General features: G+C 46.7%; 1 protein-coding gene and 1 non-coding gene across 6 annotated transcripts in view; one reads left to right on the plus strand and one right to left on the minus strand.

Annotated features, from left to right (window-relative positions):
- The window catches only part of RNF214 (ring finger protein 214), a 42,884-nt gene that overhangs the window by 12,994 nt on the left and 10,976 nt on the right, over window positions 1-18,914 (minus strand). For all 5 annotated transcript variants that reach the window (XM_049778162.1, XM_049778165.1, XM_049778164.1 and 2 more), the window contains exons 5-6: window positions 13,373-13,513; window positions 9,486-9,625 (exon numbers count right to left, since the gene is read on the minus strand). In XM_049778162.1, the coding sequence (XP_049634119.1) occupies window positions 9,486-9,625; window positions 13,373-13,513 (281 nt within the window). The remainder of the gene's footprint in view (window positions 1-9,485; window positions 9,626-13,372; window positions 13,514-18,914) is intronic.
- Window positions 16,947-17,053, plus strand: LOC126016971 (U6 spliceosomal RNA). The gene has a single exon (XR_007498652.1). It is a non-coding gene; the product is annotated as a U6 spliceosomal RNA (small nuclear RNA).

The following is an 18,914-nucleotide window of genomic DNA, read 5'->3' on the forward strand; positions in this document are numbered from 1 at the left end:
GGGGATCGAACCGCGGTGCTTCCTTGGTTAGCACTTGCAAAGCAGACACCTTACCTCTAGCGCCACCTCACCAGCCCCTCTTTATTTCTTTATCTGAGAAAGTTTGGTGGTGTTTGTATGTCATTTTAGGGCCATATCTGGCAGTGCTCAGGGATCATTCCTGGCTGTTCTTGAGAACCATATGTATTAGAGGGGACCTAACCTGGGTCAACTGCATGCAAGGCAGGTACACTACCCACTAAACAATCTTTCCAGTCACATTTTTTTCAGGGGTGCAAACCTGGTGACATTCTGGGTTTTCTTTTTGTCTGGTTTGGTTTGGTTTTGGGTCACATCCGGTGGTGCTCAGGGGTTATTCCTGGCTCTGTGCTCAGAAATCACTCCTGGTAGGTTTGGGGGAACATATGGGATGCTGGGGATGGAACCTAGGTCCATCCCTGTTGGCAGTGTACAAAGTAAAACAAACACCCTATTGCTGACTCCTGCTCTATGCTTTCTAACTCAGCACTCAGGAACTACTCTGGGCAGTGCCTGAGGATACAAATGAGATGCTGCATTAAACCCTGGTCAGCTGTAAGCAAGGCAAAGGCCTTACATACAGTACTATCTCCCTAGCCCCGCTGGTTCTATCTTTATCTGATTTTTTTTGTTTGTTTGTTTGTTTTGGATCACACCCAGCAGGGCTCAGGGGTTACTCCTGGCTCTATGCTCAGAAGTCGCTCCTGGCAGGCATGGGGGGACTACATGGGATGCAGGGATTTGAACCACCATCTGTTCGAATCATCACTTATCTGAAAAATAAACAATTGTCCTTGAATTTTGAGCATTCACTAAAAAAAGTACAAATGATACAATACCGTGTCAGGCACATTAAAAGAATACAACAAAATTTAAAGTACTTATTTTTTTAAAATCAAAGTACTTTTTAAAAATTGGAAATCTGGGGGCCGGAGAGATAGCATGGAGGTAAGGCGTTTGCCTTTCATGCAGAGGTCATCAGTTCGAATCCGGCTTCCCATATGGTCCCCGTGCCTGCCAGGAGCAATTTCTGAGCATGGAGCCAGGAGTTTCCCCTGAGCACTGCCGGGTGTGGCCCAAAAACCACACACACACACACACACACACACACACACACACAGACACACACACACACACACACACACACACACACACACACACACACAAAGGCAAAAACAAAAATTGAAAATCTGGGACTGAACTGCCCTGCACACGGCCAACCCAAGTTTGAGTCCCGACATCCCATATGGTCCCTAGATTTGACAGGACTTATTTCTTACTGAAGAGTCAGGAGTAATCCCTAAGTGCTGCTGAATGTGAGCCTCCCCCCCCCCAAAATTGGAAATCTAATTTCCTTCAATTAAACTATTCATAAAATATTGTTATGGAGTCAGAGCAAAAGAACAGTAGGTAAAGCATTTGTCTTGACTAAGGCTGTCCTGCGTTTGATTCCTGGCATCCCATATGGTCCCCCAAGCTTGCCAGGAATGATTTCTGGGTGCAGAGCCAGGAAACAAAAAACAAACAAAAAACCCAAGTGCTACCAGGTGTACCCCCCCCCCAAAAAAAAACAATTGTTATGGGGCCTGGAAGAATAGTAAGAAAGAAGGCAAGGCACTTGCTCTGCATGCAACTGACCAGGATTCAAATCCTGACACCCCATATGGTTCCTGATTCTTTAAGCACCTCAAGAGTGATCCTTAAGCTTGAGCACTGCTGGGTATGGGTCCCCAACCAAACAATAAAATGCTTTTATAGCTTTTAAAAAGTTTATTTTTATTTTATGTAAAAGTAACATGCAAATTCAGTATATACCTTTTCCATTTTACTATTACAACCTATAATGTATTTGTCCATTTTCTTCAAAAAAACGTGGTTTTAGGGGCCAGAGCCCCTAAAGCAATAGGGCATTTGTCTTGCATGTGCTGACTTAGGATGGACCATGGTATAATCCCCTGGCGTCCCATATGGTCCCCCAAGCCTGTAGTAATTTCTGAGTGCATAGCCAGGAGTAACCCTTGAGTGTCACTGGGTGTGGCCAAAAAAAAAAAAAATGTGGTTTTAAAAAAGAACTATCCAGGGGCCGGGCGGTGGCGCTGGAGGTAAGGTGCCTGCCTTGCCTGCGCTAGCCTAGGACGGACCTCGGTTCGATCCCCCGACGTCCCATATGGTCCCCCAAGAAGCCAGGAGCAACCCCTGAGCGTCACAGGGTGTGGCCCAAAAACCAAAAAAAAAAAAGAAAAAGAAAAAAAAAGAACTATCCAGAGGGGCAGGCGAGGTGGCACTAGAGGTAAGGTGTCTGCCTCGCAAGCACTGGCCAAGGATCAGGACCGCGGTTCGATCCCCTGGCGTCCCATATGGTCCCCCCAAGCCAGGGGCTATTTCTGAACCTTAGCCAGGAGTAACCCCTGAGCATCAAATGTGTGTGGCTCGAAAAAACAAAAAAAAAAAAAAAAAAACAAAACTATCCAGAGCTGGAGCAACAATACAGTGGTAGATGTAGGGCACAGGGCCAAACCAGGATGGACCTGTGTTCAATCCCAGGCATCCCATATAGTTTCCTGGACCTGCCAGGAACGATTTCTGAGTGCAGAGCCAGAAGTGACCCCAGCACTGCCGAGTGTGGCCCCAAAACAAAAAATAAATAAAAAGAATTATCCATTGTGGGGTTGGAGAGATAACATGGAGGTAAGGCATTTGCCTTGCATGCAAAAAGACAGTGGTTCAAATCCCGGCACCTCATATGGTCCCCTGAGCCTGCCAGGAGTTATTTCTGAGCATAGAGCCAGGAGTAACCCCTGAGCATCAAATGGGTGTGGTCTGAAAAACCAAAAAAAAAAAGAATAATGTATTTATCATTAATTTGAAAAGAAAGCTACTGACAGCAGTAAAGAGCAAAACCTCTAGAGCTAAACCATCTCTGACTTTAAATCCAGACCGTCTTTCTCTCTGCAACCTATAACAAATGCATCTTCCTGTGCAACATTTTCCTGAAGTAAAATACAGACCAGAAAATCTGCCTCTCAGAGCCATTATGAGTCATTATGTGTAACACCAAGAACAGCCGATGGTAATATATATGTAACATCTCAGTAAACATTAGTTATCACTTATATGTCACAACACCTCCCTTCACAAAAGCTAAAATTTATGAACACATTGTCCTACAAAGGGATGGTGAAAATCAGGGGGTTTTAAATAGAGAAAAGCAGATGCTTAAGAGTCAGAAACAGAACTAAAGATTGAAGAGTGATCCCCAAATGCCTTCCTTTCAGAATAAAAATTAACGAAACAAAACTGCTGGCTGAGTTAATAATATATAGAAGCTGGCTTTCCTGAATTTGGGATGGCTATAAAGTCCTTTTCTCCGAACAGGGATAATAAAAACAAACAAACAAACGCAGAATGAGTAAGATCAGCCATAGACAGAAAGAGATTACAGAAGAACTACAGACGTATTGTTACTGGAGCAAGAATTCATCCTAGATTCACTCTAATTCAAGCACCTTCACTGATCAGTTAAGAAACAGCCATACTGGGCCCGGAGAGATAGCACAGTGGCGTTTGCCTTGCAAGCAGCCGATCCAGGACCAAAGGTGGTTGGTTCGAATCCCGGTGTCCCATATGGTCCCCCGTGCCTGCCAGGAGCTATTTCTGAGCAGACAGCCAGGAGTAACCCCTGAGCACCGCCGGGTGTGGCCCAAAAACCAAAAAAAAAAAAGAAAAAAGAAACAGCCATACTACTGAAAACTAGAATCCAAGGTTCCCAACCCCAAGAGGCCCACAACTCAGCATTCTGTTGAGTGAACAAAAGAAATGAGGAAATTCCAGGCAGATAAGAGAATGTGCAGGGTCTGGGAATGTGGCTTATGTAGAGCCAAGAAATATTCAAAGTCCTACATTTAATCCCTCACACCAAACATTCCTGACCCTAGTACCACTGGTGAACATAGTTCAGTAGGTCGAGCAGAGAGAGGGGAGAGCACCTGGTGAGAGGAACCACCTAGAAGAGCTGCTGGAAGAGTCCAGCTAACAGCCCCCAGACTCCTTGGAGGGCCAGGTCTACAAAACTCAGCTCATAGCACCACTAGAATTCAATGCATTCCCCAAGATCTTTTTTGTTTGTTTGTATTGGGTCACACCTGGCAGTGCTCAGGGGTTACTCATGACTCTGAGCTCAGAAATCACTCCTGGTAGGCTCAGGGGCCATGTGGGAAGCTGGGGATTGAACCCGAGTTTGTCCCTAGTCGTCAGCATGCAAGGAAAGTGCCCTACTGCTATGCTATCACTCTGTCCCCCCCCCAAGCTCTTTCTTTCAGAAGTCTACAGAGTTGCTCCTAAGGCCATTGGACCACAAGAGACTTATAGCTAGCATCAGTCTGGCAGCTAGAGTGTCTATGTTATGACATCCACAGAGGCCTCAAAGCTATGTGCAATCCAACCAGGTCCTTGAATAATACTGCATTCCACTCCCCAGTGTTATAACAAAACAGTATTCTTGGGGAACCTGCCAGGCATGCTCACATTTCTCTAGCTTTTTCTGAAGTTGAAGCACTTTGCTTTCCTTTTCAGCACTTACTTTTTTTTTGGTTTTGGGCCACACCTAGCAATGCTCAGGGGACCCCATGGGATGCTGAGAATCAAACCCAGATGGGTCTCATGCAAAGCAAAAAGCCCTACCCTCCAGCCCCCGCCCCCTTTTCAGCACTTCTATTTGTACAACCAGCTTTATTCACATGAGCTGCATTCTCTTTGAGTACATTATTGTATAGGGAATCAATGCTGCTACATTTTAAAATTCTTTAGACACCTAGGCAAAGACAAATACGTTTCAGTCCTTTGCAATGATGCCTTTTATATTTCGGCAGCAGGAGGTGGTGCTCAGAGGTTAATTCCAGCAGCGCTGAAGGGACAGTCCCAGGGCTGGAGCCCAGGATTCTGGAACATAAAGCATGTACTCAGACCATCCTGCTCACTCCTAGGGGCGAGCACCAGGACCTTTCTTTTGTTCATTTATGGGCCACAGCAATACCCAGAGGTTACTCCAGCTCTACACTCAGGAATTACTCTTGGTGGTGCTCAAGGGACCATGGGATACCGAGGACCAAATGGGTCAGCCATATGCAAGGCAAGTGCCCTTCCCAGGGTACTCTTGCTCTCACCCTGCGGGATTACAGGATTTGTCTGTTTCTACCTACCTAATCAAGTTACGCCCTGTTACTCATTGGATGGAATTATCTTTGAATGTAACACCTTGGATTAGAGGGGAAACCGGATGGTCACACCTTCTAGGTGTGACTTTTTGCCTCAGATTAGAAAGAAATAAATCTTTCCCTTTCATTTTCCGGAGCTCCAGGAAGCAACTTGGATTGTCAGGCAGCTAAAGGAGTAAAGGGTAATGTGGGGAACTCTTCCAAAATATGTGTGTGTGTGTGTGTGTGTGTGTGTGTGTAACATGGTGTGTGTGTGTGTGTGTAACATGGGGAACTTTTCCAAAACCTTTTCTCATATTGTGTGTGTTCCAGTATTCCAGGGTTGAAACTCGAGGGATTTATTCAACACTACTCCTGCAACCAGACCCTTTAAATGGCAACGCAGATTTGTAAGAGTCAGTCAGCAAAGTTAAACAGGTGGCTGAAACTTGGAAGGTCTCATCCCTGGAACTGTCACTCAACAAAGAGATGACTCTATAGATGCGGTAGACTTGCTATTTTGATCACAGTCATTTAGTGCTGGCACCAACAAGTCACTGGAGATGACACCGAGTGTGAATTCTTGCAGCAAACACAAGAGATGCTCACATAATCCAAAGGAATCTCAAGGTTCTGAAGCTCACTTGCCCCGCCACCGTTTTTTGTGTGAAGCAAGTTTGTTACACTAAAACTTAACTACAATTCCTTTTCCAAGTGGGCCAAGGTGGAAAGGCTGGTACACCAGCTTTGCATGTGGAATCCCACAGCACTGATGAATGAGGCCCCAAACCAAAACAGTGGAAGTGGACCAAGGAGGCAGCTCCCCAGGCTGGCGGGTATTCTTTGCAGACTCAGGAAACGTGTGTCCAATCTCTGGAACTGAATGGTCTGTGAATACTGCCGGGTGTAACACCCTCCCCCAACAAAAGGAGAAAGATCTTTCTTTGCTTTTCCCTATGTCCTAATCTTTAAAATAACCAGACACCAGTTCTGGAATTCATTTCTGCCATTTCTGCCTTATAAAGCAACCCACTCTGAGAGAACTTGGCGGCTAACACCCCAGCCTGTCCCCATAATTCATCTTGCATATTTTCAAAAGATCTCTAATTACGTGTCTCCTGTGTCTCGGACTTTTGGGAGTTTCCTTTTCTAAAAGATAATATGTGCTGAGCAGGGAAAGCCAAACAAGATGAGGTACTTGCGGTAGTGGTCTTCTCCAACTCTGCCCTGGCCCCATGACTCATGTTATCCAATGGCCCAAAAAGTTGCGGGGTGCCAATTCTAGGCGCACGCCCAGAGCAAGCCTGGCAACTCCCTTTCCAGCCCTCTTGGAAGCTCTGAGAGACAACACAATAAACCCAGTACCTAGGCCAGGTCTACTTCTAAAGCCCATCCCTGATGGAGCAAAAAGTACAGAGATGGCCTAAAGTTAGAGCAAGAAAGGCCTGGGTAAGGGCCGGATTGATAGCACAGTGGGGTAGGGTTTTTACCTCGCATATGGCTGGCCCAGTATCAATCCCCGGCAACACAAATGGCCCCTGTAGCCCACCAGGAATGATTCTTGAGAGCAGAGCCAGAAGTAACACCTGTGAGTCCTGAGCAATAGCATAGCGAGTAGGGTATTTGGCTTGCACATGGCCAACCTGGGTTTAATCACCAGCATCCCATATTGAAGTAGAAGCTTTATGCCCCAATCCAGAGGGGTTGGGGAGCGCAGGTCTGGTAGCAAATGGCGACATGGAAAATAATCCACACAAGGTTGAAGAGAATATAATAGGTTCAGAAAACTTGAACAAGCTTTCTGCTTACTAGCAAAAGATGCCAGCAGGCAGATAGACTAGTTGTGGAAAACAAAACTGCAAGCAGCTTCTCCATGAGACCCAAGGTCTTTATTGGGAAGAGAAAGATCATCCCCATGGAGTGGGGTACCACAGTGGTACTTCCAATCCATGAGCGATAAGCACAAGCAAAAAAATTACCCTGAACAGAGTGAAAACCAGTTACTACAATATCACTCCTAACCTGAACATCACTGAGTGTGGCCAAAAAGAAAGAAAGAAAGAACGCCTGAGCACTATCTGTTGTGGCCCACCCTAAATATGAGAAAGGCCCTACAGGTCTTACTATACAATATCCTGCCAAGTACCCCAACTTAGAACAACCCCCCTGGCTGTGCTCATCTACACCTATAGAAATAACTCAAGGGGCCGGAGAGATAGCATGGAGGTAAGGCGTTTGCCTTTCATGCAGGAGGTCATCGGTTTGAATCCCGGCGCCCCATATGGTCCCCTGTGCCTTGCCAGGAGCAATTTCTGAGCCTGGAGCCAGGAATAACCCCTGAGCACTGCCGGGTGTGACCCAAAAACCGAAAAAAAAAAAAAAAAAAGAAATAACTCAAGGGGCCGGAGAGATAGCATGGAGGTAAGGCATTTGCCTTTCATGCAAAAGGTCATTGATTCGAATCCTGGCATCCCATATGTTCCCCCGAGCCTGCCAGGAGCAATTTCTGAGCATGGAACCAGGAGTAACCCCTGAGCGCTGCCAGGTATGACCCAAAAACCAAAAAAAAAAAAAAAAAAAGAAAGAAAAAAAGAAATAACTCAAGACTCAACCAGCCCAGATAGAGTGATAGCACAGCGGGTAAGGTGTTTGTCTAGAACACGGCAGACCCAGATTTGATCCCCAGAATCCCTGAGCCTGCTGAGAGAGTGATCTCTATTTTTTTAAACTTTATATGATTGATTATTTGATTGGCTTCTGGGCCAGACTAGGTGGCGCTTAGGGGTCACTTCTGGCATTGCACCCAGAAATCAGCCCTGGCAGGCTGGAGAACCACATGGGATGCCAGGAATCAAAGAGAGCTCCTCCCAGGTCAGCCACATGCAAGGCAAGCACCCTACCGCTGTGCTATCTTTCAGCCCCCCCAGAGTGATTTCTGAATGCAGAGCAAGGAATAACCCCTGAGCACCACCAGGTGTGGCCCAAAAAAAAAGAAAAAGAAAAAGAAAGAAATAGAAGACTTGATGTTTTAAAGGAATTTTTAAAAATATATACTGCATTTCTCTCTGGTCCTGAATACTTATATTTTCTTGGTTGGTTGATTGATCTATTTGAGGCCTTACCAGATGGTGCTCAAGGGCCACTCCTAAAGTGCTGGGAGACAACTATTTGGAGTTTGAGATAAAACCTCAAGCATAAGCCTTCTGCATGCAAGCCATAAAGACCTTTCATCTCTTCTGTCCAAGACGACTTATTTTTTTTGTTTTTGTTTTTGTTTTTGGGTCACACCCGGCGGTGCTCAGGGGTTACTCCTGGCTGTCTGCTCAGAAATAGCTCCTGGCAGGCACGGGGGACCATATGGGACACCGGGATTCGTACCAACCACCTTTGGTCCTGGATCGGCTGCTTGCAAGGCAAACGCCGCTGTGCTATCTCTCCGGGCCCGACCACTTATTTTTTACACTGGAACTAGATCTAGAGGGGCCAGGCTGGTAATTCAGCAGGTAGGATACCTGTTTTGCATGCAGATGACTTGGGATTCAATCTTAGCACAGCAGTTCAGGGGTCCCCAAACTACAGTCCGCAGGCCACATGTGGCCCACCGAGAACATTTATCTGGCCTGCCAGGTGTTTTTGTCCTGTTACCTGTCCTGAGCAGCAGCTGAGGAGTCCTACAGTGTACATGTGCGGATGTGTGCCGCACTCTCTGACTCCCCACCTTCTCTGTCTCTCAACTCCTGCTCTCAGTCTCAGGCAGGGATCCTCAAACTATTGTGAACCACTAATGGGCCACTATTGTTCATAGTTTCTTTTTAAAGTCCAACTCTCCAACAGTCTGAGATACAATGAAATGGGCCCGTTTAAAAAGTTTGAGGACCACTACTGTAGAACTAAGCCTTAAGCACCATAAATATGACCCCTGAAAAAATAATAAAATAAAACTCAGTCTAGGGGCCCAAGTGATAACACGGCAGTTGGGCATTTGCCTTGTATGTGGTCAACCCAGGATGAACCCAGATTTGATCCCCGGCATCCCATATGGTCCCCTGAGCCTGCCAGGAGCGATTTCTGAGCGCAGAGCCAGGAGTAACCCCTGAGTATTGCCAGGCGTGGACCAAAACACCAAAATAAATAAATAAATAAATATGTAAAACTCAAGTCTAAATAAAAGAATGCAGTAATATAAACAGGATCATTCTCTTATGTACAAGCATACACACACACACACACACAAACACACAGATTCATGAAATTTTTTTTCACAGAATCAGTTACCTTCTGCCTTTCTCGCAAAGTTTCTCAATTTCAGCTTTCAGATCTTGCTCCTTCTGTAAAAACTCCTTCTTTTCTTTCTCTATCTTCTTCTTTGTTTCTTCCCGCTTTATTGTTACATCCTGGATAGCCTTCAAAATCTCCTACAGTCCCAGACAATCACAGTAGTAAACACATGGAAATATGTTTATTCACTTTGTTACTTTCTCTTTTTTTTTGGTTTTTGGGGCCACACCAGGTGGCTCTCAGGGGTTACTCCTTGCTCTCTGCTCAGAAATTGCTCCTGGCAGGCATAGGGAACCCTATGGGATCTAGATTCTAACCACTGTTGGTCCTGGGTCATGCGTTGCAAACAAAGTAAACGCCCAACACCTGTGCTATCACTCTGGCCCACTTTGTTACTTTCAACTACAATAAAATAACACACTCACTTAGTAAATTCAAGTGAACTAAAGAAAATATGGCTCATGATTTGCTTCAAAGACAGTAGTTAGGGGCCAGAGCAATAGTACAGTGGACAGGTATTTTCCTTGCATGTACCAATCCAGGTTCAATCCCCAGCATCCCATATGGTCCCTTGAGACTGCAGGATTTCTGAGCACTGCCAAGTATGGCCCAAAAACAAAACAAACACATAGGGCTGGAGAGATAGCATGAGGTATTTGCCTTGCATGTAGAGGGATGGTTCAAATCCCAGCATCCTATATGGTCCCTGAGCCTGCCAGGAGCGATTTCTGTGTGTAGAGCCAGGAGTATCCCCTGAGCGCTGTCAGGTGTGACCCAAAAACCAGAAAAATAAAAAACAAAAAAACAAAACAAAACAAAACAAAACACAAAAGTCAGTAATTAGATATAAGATATAAGAAAGTTATTTCGGGGCCCGGAGAGACAGCACAGCGGTGTTTGCCTTGCAAGCAGCCGATCCAGGACCAAAGGTGGTTGGTTCGAATCCCAGTGTCCCATATGGTCCCCCGTGCCTGCCAGGAGCTATTTCTGAGCAGACAGCCAGGAGTAACCCCTGAGCACCGCCGGGTGTGGCCCAAAAACCAAAAAAAAAAAAAAAAAAAAAAAAAAGTTATTTCGGCGCAACAGGAGAACAAGTGGGGCAAATTTCAAAAATGAAATGTACTGCTTTGTAAAGCAACAAACTATTAGTGGAACTCAAGGAAGGCTGAATGGACCATCAGGGAGGCTATGAATGACCTACTGAACACGGTGGGAATCTCATCCATCAACAAATACGGTCTGGTTTGGTTTTGTTGCAGTTCTACTTCATTACGTGTGAGGTCATCATTTTATGCTCTACTTTTACTATTTAAAGACATATATATGGGGAAGGAGCAACAGGCAAGCAAGAGCGCTCAATTTGCAGGTAGCCAACTGGGTTCAATCCCCTATATCCCATCTGGTCCCCTGAGCCTGCCAGGAGTGATGCTTCAGTGCAGAGCCAGGAATAACCCCTGAGCAGCCCAGGATGTGGCTCAAAAACCAACAACTATAACAAAATAAGGGTCAAAATTATAGTGCTGTGGTAGGGTGTTTGCTTGCACGAGGTTGATCCAGGACGGACCTCAGAGTTTAATCCCCAGTGTCCTATATGGTCCCCCAAGCAAGGAGCAATTTCTGAGCACATAGCCAGGAGTAACCCCTGAGCGTCACCAGGTATGGCCCAGAAACCAAAAAAGTAAAATAAAATAAAATAAACATATGTATATAAGCTCTATTATTTTTACTTAGAATGTGTATATACATATATAAATGCATACACACATACACACACATGTAAATTAAAGAATATGAGCAGGAATCTGTGGCAGAGTGTAGCTTTGCATGCAGGAAGCCTTTGATTCAATTCATGGCACTCCCCTACAGACCCCCAAATAAATCAAATTGAAAAAGCATTAAGATTATGTCATTCGGGCCCAGAGAGATAGCACAGTGATGTTTGCCTTGCGAGCAGCCGATCCAGGACCAAAGGTGGTTGGTTCGAATCCTAGTGTCCCATATGGTCCCCTAGCCTGCCAGGAGCTATTTCTGAGCAGACAGCCAGGAGTAACCCCTGAGCAAGGCCGGGTGTGGCCCAAAAACCAAAAACCAAAAAAAAAAAAAAAAAAAAAAAAAAGCTTATTTCTAACTCTGCTTAGGTATAACTCCTAACAATATTTGCAGCAGGGATGAACCCAGGTTGGCTACAGGCAAGGTAAGTGTTTTACCCTCTTTACTATCTGTCTAGCCCCAATCATCGTTTTATTTGGGTGTCTATCCAGCAGTGCTGAGGGCTTACTTTCTAACTCTACACTCAGGGATCACTCCTGAATTGGGCATCAGGGGACCATATAAGTGTTGGGGATGGAGCCTGGGTCTAAAGCAGGGGTCTCAAACTCAATTTACCTGGGGGCCGCAGGAGGCAAAGTCGGGGTGATCCTTAAGTGCAAAGTCAGTAGTAAGCCTTGAACATTGGGGGGTGTGACACAAACAACTAAGACAAAATAAAACAAAAAAGGGGCCGGGAAGGTGGCGCTGGAGATAAGGTGTCTGCCTTGTAAGCGCTACCAAGGAACGGACCGAGGTTCGATCCCCCGGCGTCCCATATGGTCCCCCCAAGCCAGGGGCGATTTCTGAGCACATAGCCAGGAGTAACCCCTGAGCGTCAAACGGGTGTGGCCCAAAAACCAAAAAAAAAAAAAATAAATAAAACAAAACAAAAAAAAGATTCCTCCAGGGCAGGAGCACAAAATGTTGTACAGAGGGCCGCAAACGGCCTGCGGGCCAAGAGTTTGAGACCCCTGGTCTAAAGCGTGCAAGGCAAATGCTCTCCCCCACAGTTTTTTTGTTCTTGGGTCACACCTGGCAGCTCTCAGGGGTTACTCCTGGCTCTATGCTCAGAAATCACTCCTGGTAGGCTCGGGGACCATATGGGATGCTGGGGTTCACACCACTGTCCTTCAGCATGCAAGGCAGATGCCCTACCTCCATGCTCTCTCTCCGGCCCCTCCACAGTAATATCATCTGGCCCCTAAGTTAATTTTCTATGGCTAAACTTTTCCAGCGTCTTAACAAATCATGCCTTGATATCGAGGTCTTCATTAACACCCTCAAAAGGATGCATTTCAAAGGTTTTCTGGGTATGTGACCATAGGGAAACCTGGGGAGCATGGCAGTAGGACCTGCTACCACCACCACCAACCCCACAACCCCACAGCCCCAGTAGCAACTGAGCTGCAGCCTTCGCCCTCCCGGAGACCAGTGAGCAAACAGGTCTTAAAACTTTTTGTTTGTTTTCCTTTGTTTTGGGGTTACACCCAGCAGAGCTCTGAGGTTATTTCTGGCTCTGTGCCAGACATCAATCCTGGCAGTGCTCTGTGGGACCCCACGGGATGGCGACATTGAATCTGGGTCCAAAGTGTGAAAGACAAAAGCACTCCCCACTGTGTTCTCGCTCAGACCCTGATCATCCTAGAGCTCTGAGCCACTCCTGCAAGTCAAACCAGAAGGGTTTCAGGGACTTCGGAATTACGGTCAAGCCGTGGGGACCTGTAGCGATTCAGGCTGCCCACTGGTACCTGAAATCCAGGGTTAGGGGCCCTCAGGAAGCCCACTGGCAACACAGCTAACACCTGGGCTGTGAATGCACCACAAGGGGGCACTGTGGGGGGAGGGCTGCAGCCTGTTGCCTGGTGGCCTCCAGCTGTTGCCAGGAAGCTGATGTCAAAACTGGGCTCAACAAAGGAATTCTCAAACCTAGTTGGCACCTGCTTGGTAGCTAGCTGTTGGGGAGACTCGCACAGGCACACCCTCCCTGGACTGGGGATCCCAAACCCCCTACTCAGGAACAACCCTTAGGGGTGACTCGGGACTGGCACTCAAAGACTCTTACTATGAGCAGATACCTGGTGATTCTTCATCTCTTCTTCTCTCCGCTGTTGGAGCTGCTTTAACTGCACTTGGAGCTGATTTTCCACTTGCCTCTGCTTGTCCAGGACCTCTTGGTAACGTTCCTTCAACAAGGTTCTCTCGGTCATCATTTTATCCTATCATTAACCAAAGAAGAGAAGTTGAATTCCCCAACTGAACTGTAGGACACATGGACCACGTTCCTACTGGGTAGAGGAATATGGCCAACAATAGCAACCAGCCCTAAGTGCCATTTAAATTAATGATCTAAAGAACATGTTTTATGGGGACCAGAGTGATAGCACAGTGGTAGGGCATTTGCCTTGCATGTAAATGACCTGGGACAGGCCCGCGTTCGATCCCCGACATCCCATATTGTCCCCGAGCCTGTCTTGAGCGATTTCTGAGCACAGAGACAGGAGTAACTCCTAGAGCAGCCGGGTGTGGCTCAAAAATCAAAACCAAAACCAAAACATGCTTTATATGGGTGCAGGGATTGAAACATAGGCTTCACACACACACACACACAGGTCATGCACTACAAAGGCTGAATCACTTTCCTCACCAAAAGAACTGAATTGTTTAACCCCGTTTCACAGGTTTTTTAAGAGCATGTGAGACAGAAACCACCCAATGACTAGAGCCAGACAAAGCAGAAGCCTGAGCTCTGCCAGCCAGCAGCAGGCTCATGCTAAAACCTTTCGTTGATTTTGTAGTTGACCTCTTCAGTTACTATCCATTCCTTGGGTTGTTAAAAAAATTTTTTTGTGGGCCCGGAGAGATAGCACAGAGGTGTTTGCCTTGCAAGCAGCCAATCCAGGACCAAAGGTGGTTGGTTCGAATCCCAGTGTCCCATATGGTCCCCCGTGCCTGCCAGGAGCTATTTCTGAGCAGACAGCCAGGAGTAACCCCTGAGCACCGCCGGGTGTGGCCCCCCCAAAAAAAAATTTTTTTGTGGGGGGGCCAGAGAGATAGCGTTTGCCTTTCATGCAGGTCATTGGTTCAAATCCTGACATCCCATATGATCCCCCGAGCCTACAAGGAGCTATTTTTGAGCGAGGAGCCAGGAGTGACCCCTGAGCGCTGCCAGGTGTGACCCAAAAACAAAAAAACCAAAAAACATTTTTTTTTTGGCCATACCCGGCTGCATTCAGAGTTACTCCTGTCTCTGCATTCAGAAATTACTCCTGGTAGGCTTGGGGACCATATGGGATGGCAGGGATCAAACCCCAGTCGGCCACGGGCAAGACAAACCCCCTACTGTCGGTGCTCTTGCTCCAGCCCCAAGGGTGGTTAAGTTTTTGGGGGCCATGGGGGTCTTGAGAAGGTCACGCCTAGCAATGTGTGTGGGTCATCCCCCTGGTACTTAAGGTAGCATCCAGTGCCAGGGATTAAATTCAGGGCTCCTGATAAAAACATGAGCTTTGGCCTGCTAAGTGACCTGTTTTTGTTTTTTTTTTTGGGGGGGGGGCACACCTAGAGGTAGCATTCAGAAATCACTCTTGGCAGGCTTGGGGGATCATATGGGATGCCAGGAAATGAACCCGGGTACGTCCCAGGTCAGCAATGAGCAAGGCAAACACCCAATTGCTGTGCTATCTCTGCTGTGCTATCTCTCTTGCCCCTCTGATTGTTTTTATTCTACTGAACCACACCTTATCATAATGGGAACAAATCAAGATTCTGTAGCCTGCTCAAGCCAGCAGTCACACTTCCCTCATCTTCTCCATCATTGTACTTGGGTGTTACTTAAACAAGATGGGTACTAGAGTAGTAATCAATGGATAAGGCGCTTGCCTTACTCATAGCCAACGTGGGTTTGATATCCAGTATCCCTGATTCCCCAAACTGTGTCAGGAGGGATCCCTAATCACAGAGCCAGGAATAGCCCTGAGCCTGGCAGGGTATTGCTCCAAAACCAAAAGCAAAATAAGAAACCTAAAGTGGGCTCAGAGAGATAATACAGGAAGTGAGACTCTGGCTTCTCAGGCAGCAGGCCCCAACTCAGTCCCCTGAGCATGGCTAAAAGCATCTACCAAGGAGAGAGCCAGGAGCAGCCCTAAGCACTGCCAGGTGTGGCCCCAAATCCAAAATAAAACAAAACACTCACTTTAATGTCTCACTGACTTCACATGATTAATATATACCCACTGACATTTTTCTGACTGCCCTCTTCAAGGTGCACCAAATGCCCAAGTTAGCTAGTGGGGACAAGCACTTTTCCTGCCTGTTTCCCCCTCAATGAACACAGCTATACCATAAAGATCTCTTCTCATACACAGGTCCCTTCCCGTCTTCATTCTTCCCCTTGGAAAACACATTAACCTATTAACATATCTGTATACTTAAGGGGAAGGCAGCACTCACTCCGGCACAAATGACAGGGGAAGGGACCAGAGAGAAGATAGCACAGTGGTAGGACCTTTACCTTGCACGCAGCCAACCTGGGAAGAACCCAGTTCGATTCTGGTCCCCCAGCCTGTCAGAAGCGATTTCTGAGTGCAGAGCCAGGAGCAGCCCGAGTATTGCTGGTTGTGGCTCCAAAACCAATTAACCAATATAGTTAAAACAAAACAAAACAGGGGCCCGGAGAGATAGCACAGCGGCGTTTGCCTTGCAAGCAGCCAATCCAGGACCTAAGGTGGTTGGTTCAAATCCCAGTGTCCCATATGGTCCCCCGTGCCTGCCAGGAGCTATTTCTGAGCAGACAGCCAGGAGTAACCCCTGAGCAACGGCAGGTGTGGCCCAAAAACCAAAACCAAAACAAAACAAACAAAAAAAATGCCAGGGAAGATGTGTTTGCCTGTTTTTTCTATCTTCGGTGTTCGGAGCCACACCTAGCCCATACCCAGAAGAGGCTGAGCTGCTTGCATTACTGCATGGAGGCCCGTGTGCTGTCAGGGACTGAATTGGGCTCCTACACGCAGAGCACTTGTTCCAGCCCCCAAGTCAGTTCTCCCTTTCAAAGGGATCAATTTAACAAGGTGAATTCATAATCCCTAAATATTAAAGACCAACCATCAGGGGCCAGAGAGAGGACACAGAGTTAGGCCCTGACATTCATGAGACCAAAGTCTGGTCAATTTCCAGCACCAAATATGGTTCCCTGAGCATTGCCAGGATGATTCCTGAGTACAGTCAGGAATAACTCCTTGAGTACCAACAACTATGAACCCACCAGTTAAAAAGGGGGCATGATTAGATAAAAACAATCAGTTGGTTGTTTTTTGTATTTGGGCCATATTCAGCAGGGGTCAGTACTGATAGGCTCTGAGGATTATATACAGTTCTGGGGTTCAAATCATGGTCCACTGTGTACAAGACAACTACCTAATCCCCTATACTGTCTCACTAACTCCAATATCAATTTTTTTCTTTCGGTTTTTGGGCCACATCCAGCAGTGCTCAGGGATTACTCTTGGCTCTGCGTTCAGAAATCCTCCTGGTAGGTTCAGGAGGACCATATGTAATGCCGGGGATCAAACCTGGGTCATCCAGGTTGGTTGCATGCAAGGCAAACGCCCTACTACTATGCTATCATTCCGGTCCCCAAGATAGAACTTTTTTTTTGTGCTCACTTCGGCAGCACATATGCTAGGATTGGAACGATACAGAGAAGATTAGCATGGCCCCTGCGCAAGGATGACGCGCAAATTCGTGAAGCGTTCCATATTTAAAAAACAAAAAAAACAAAAAAAACTTTTTTTTTGTTTTTGAGCAACACTGCTGACGCTCAGGGGTTACTCCTGGCTATACGCTTAGAAATCGCTCCTGGCTTAGGGGGACCATATGGGACATGGGGGAGGGGGGGATCAAACTGCGGTCCGTCCTAGGCTAGTGCTTGCAAGGCGGATGCCTTACCTCTAGCGCCACCACTCCAGCCACAAGATAAAACTTTTTTTTTTGATTTTTTTTTGATTTTTGGGTCACTCCTGGCAGTGCTCAGGGGTTACTCCTGGCTCCACGCTCAGAAATTGCTCCTGGCAGCCTCAGGGGACCATATGGGACGCCGGAATTCGAACCAATGACTTTCTACATGAAAGGCAAACATCTTACCTCCATGCTATCTCTCCAACCCCAAGATAAAACTGTTTTTTTGTTTTGTTTTTATGTTTTTGGGCCACACCCGTTTGACGCTCAGGAGTTACTCCTGGCTATGCGCTCAGAAATCGCCCCTGGCTTGGGGGGACCATATGGGATGCCGGGGGATCGAACCGCGGTCTGTCCTACACTAGCGCTTGCAAGGCAGACACCTTACCTCTAGCACCACCTTCCCAGCCCCAAGATAAAACTTTTTAACCAAGGGACTGAGTAGATAGTACACTGGGTAGGACACTTGTCTTGCATAAGGCCTACCTGAGTTCAATCCCCAGCATCCCATATGGTTCCCTGAGCATCAGCAGGAGTGACTCCTGAGCACAGAGCCAGGAGTAATTTGAGCTTCACTGGTATGGGCCAAAAAACAAATAAACAAACAAAAAAGCACCTTTTTAAAGATGATGATAAAAGGAATGAAAATATTATTTAGGGGCCGAAGAGATAGCACAGAGGTAGGGCATTTGTCTTGCTTCCAGAAGGACAGTGGTTCGAATCCTGGCATACCATATGGTCCCCTGAGCCGGCCAGGAGCGATTTCTGAGTGTAGAGCCAGGAGTAACCCCTGAGCACTGCCAGGTGTGACCCCACCCCCCAAAACAAAAAATATATATATTATTTAAAGAAAAGAAAGTTAAAAATATGGGGGAGGGCTACAGAAAGAGCATGGAGGTAGGGTGTTTGCCTTGCATGCAGAAGGACGGTGATTTGAATCCTGGCATCCCAATGGTTCCCCGAGCCTGGCAGGAGCGATTTCTGAGCGTAGAGCCAGGAGTAAACCCCTGAGCGCTGCCAGGTGTGACCCCCCCCCCAAAAAAAAATCTAACCTCATCAAAAAATGTGAAGGGGCTGAAGAGATAGCACAGTGGTAGGGCATTTGCCTTAGAAGCAGCCAATTCAGGACGTATGGTGGTTCAAATCCCGGCATCCCACATGGTTCCTAGTGTCTACTAGGAGTGACTTCTGAGCACAGAGCCAGGAGTAACCCCTCAGTGCTGTGGGGTGTGACCCAAAATACACACACACACACACACACACACACACACACACACACACACACACACACACACACAAAACAATGGGAAGAAGACTGAGCCTGCCAGGAACCAATTCTGAGTACAGAGCCAGGAGTAACCCCTGAGCTCTGCCGGGTATGACACCCCCACCCCCAAAAAAAAAAAAAAAATAGGAAGAATAAATGAAGAGAAATTTCCTCGAAGAAATAGATTGCCAAAAGGCACATGAAAAAATGCTCCACATCACTAATCATCAGGAAGATGAAAATCAAAACAAGATATATCTCATACCACAAAGATTGGAACACATCACAAATAACAAGAACAACCAGTGCTGGCACAGATGCAGGGAGAAATGGACTCTCATTCACTGCTGGTGAGAATGTAGAGTGGTTTGGCTTTTTTTTTTTTTTTTTTTGGGGGGGGT

This window comes from Suncus etruscus, chromosome 8 (genome assembly GCF_024139225.1).
Source record: "Suncus etruscus isolate mSunEtr1 chromosome 8, mSunEtr1.pri.cur, whole genome shotgun sequence".
NCBI classification, from domain to species: domain Eukaryota; kingdom Metazoa; phylum Chordata; class Mammalia; order Eulipotyphla; family Soricidae; genus Suncus; species Suncus etruscus.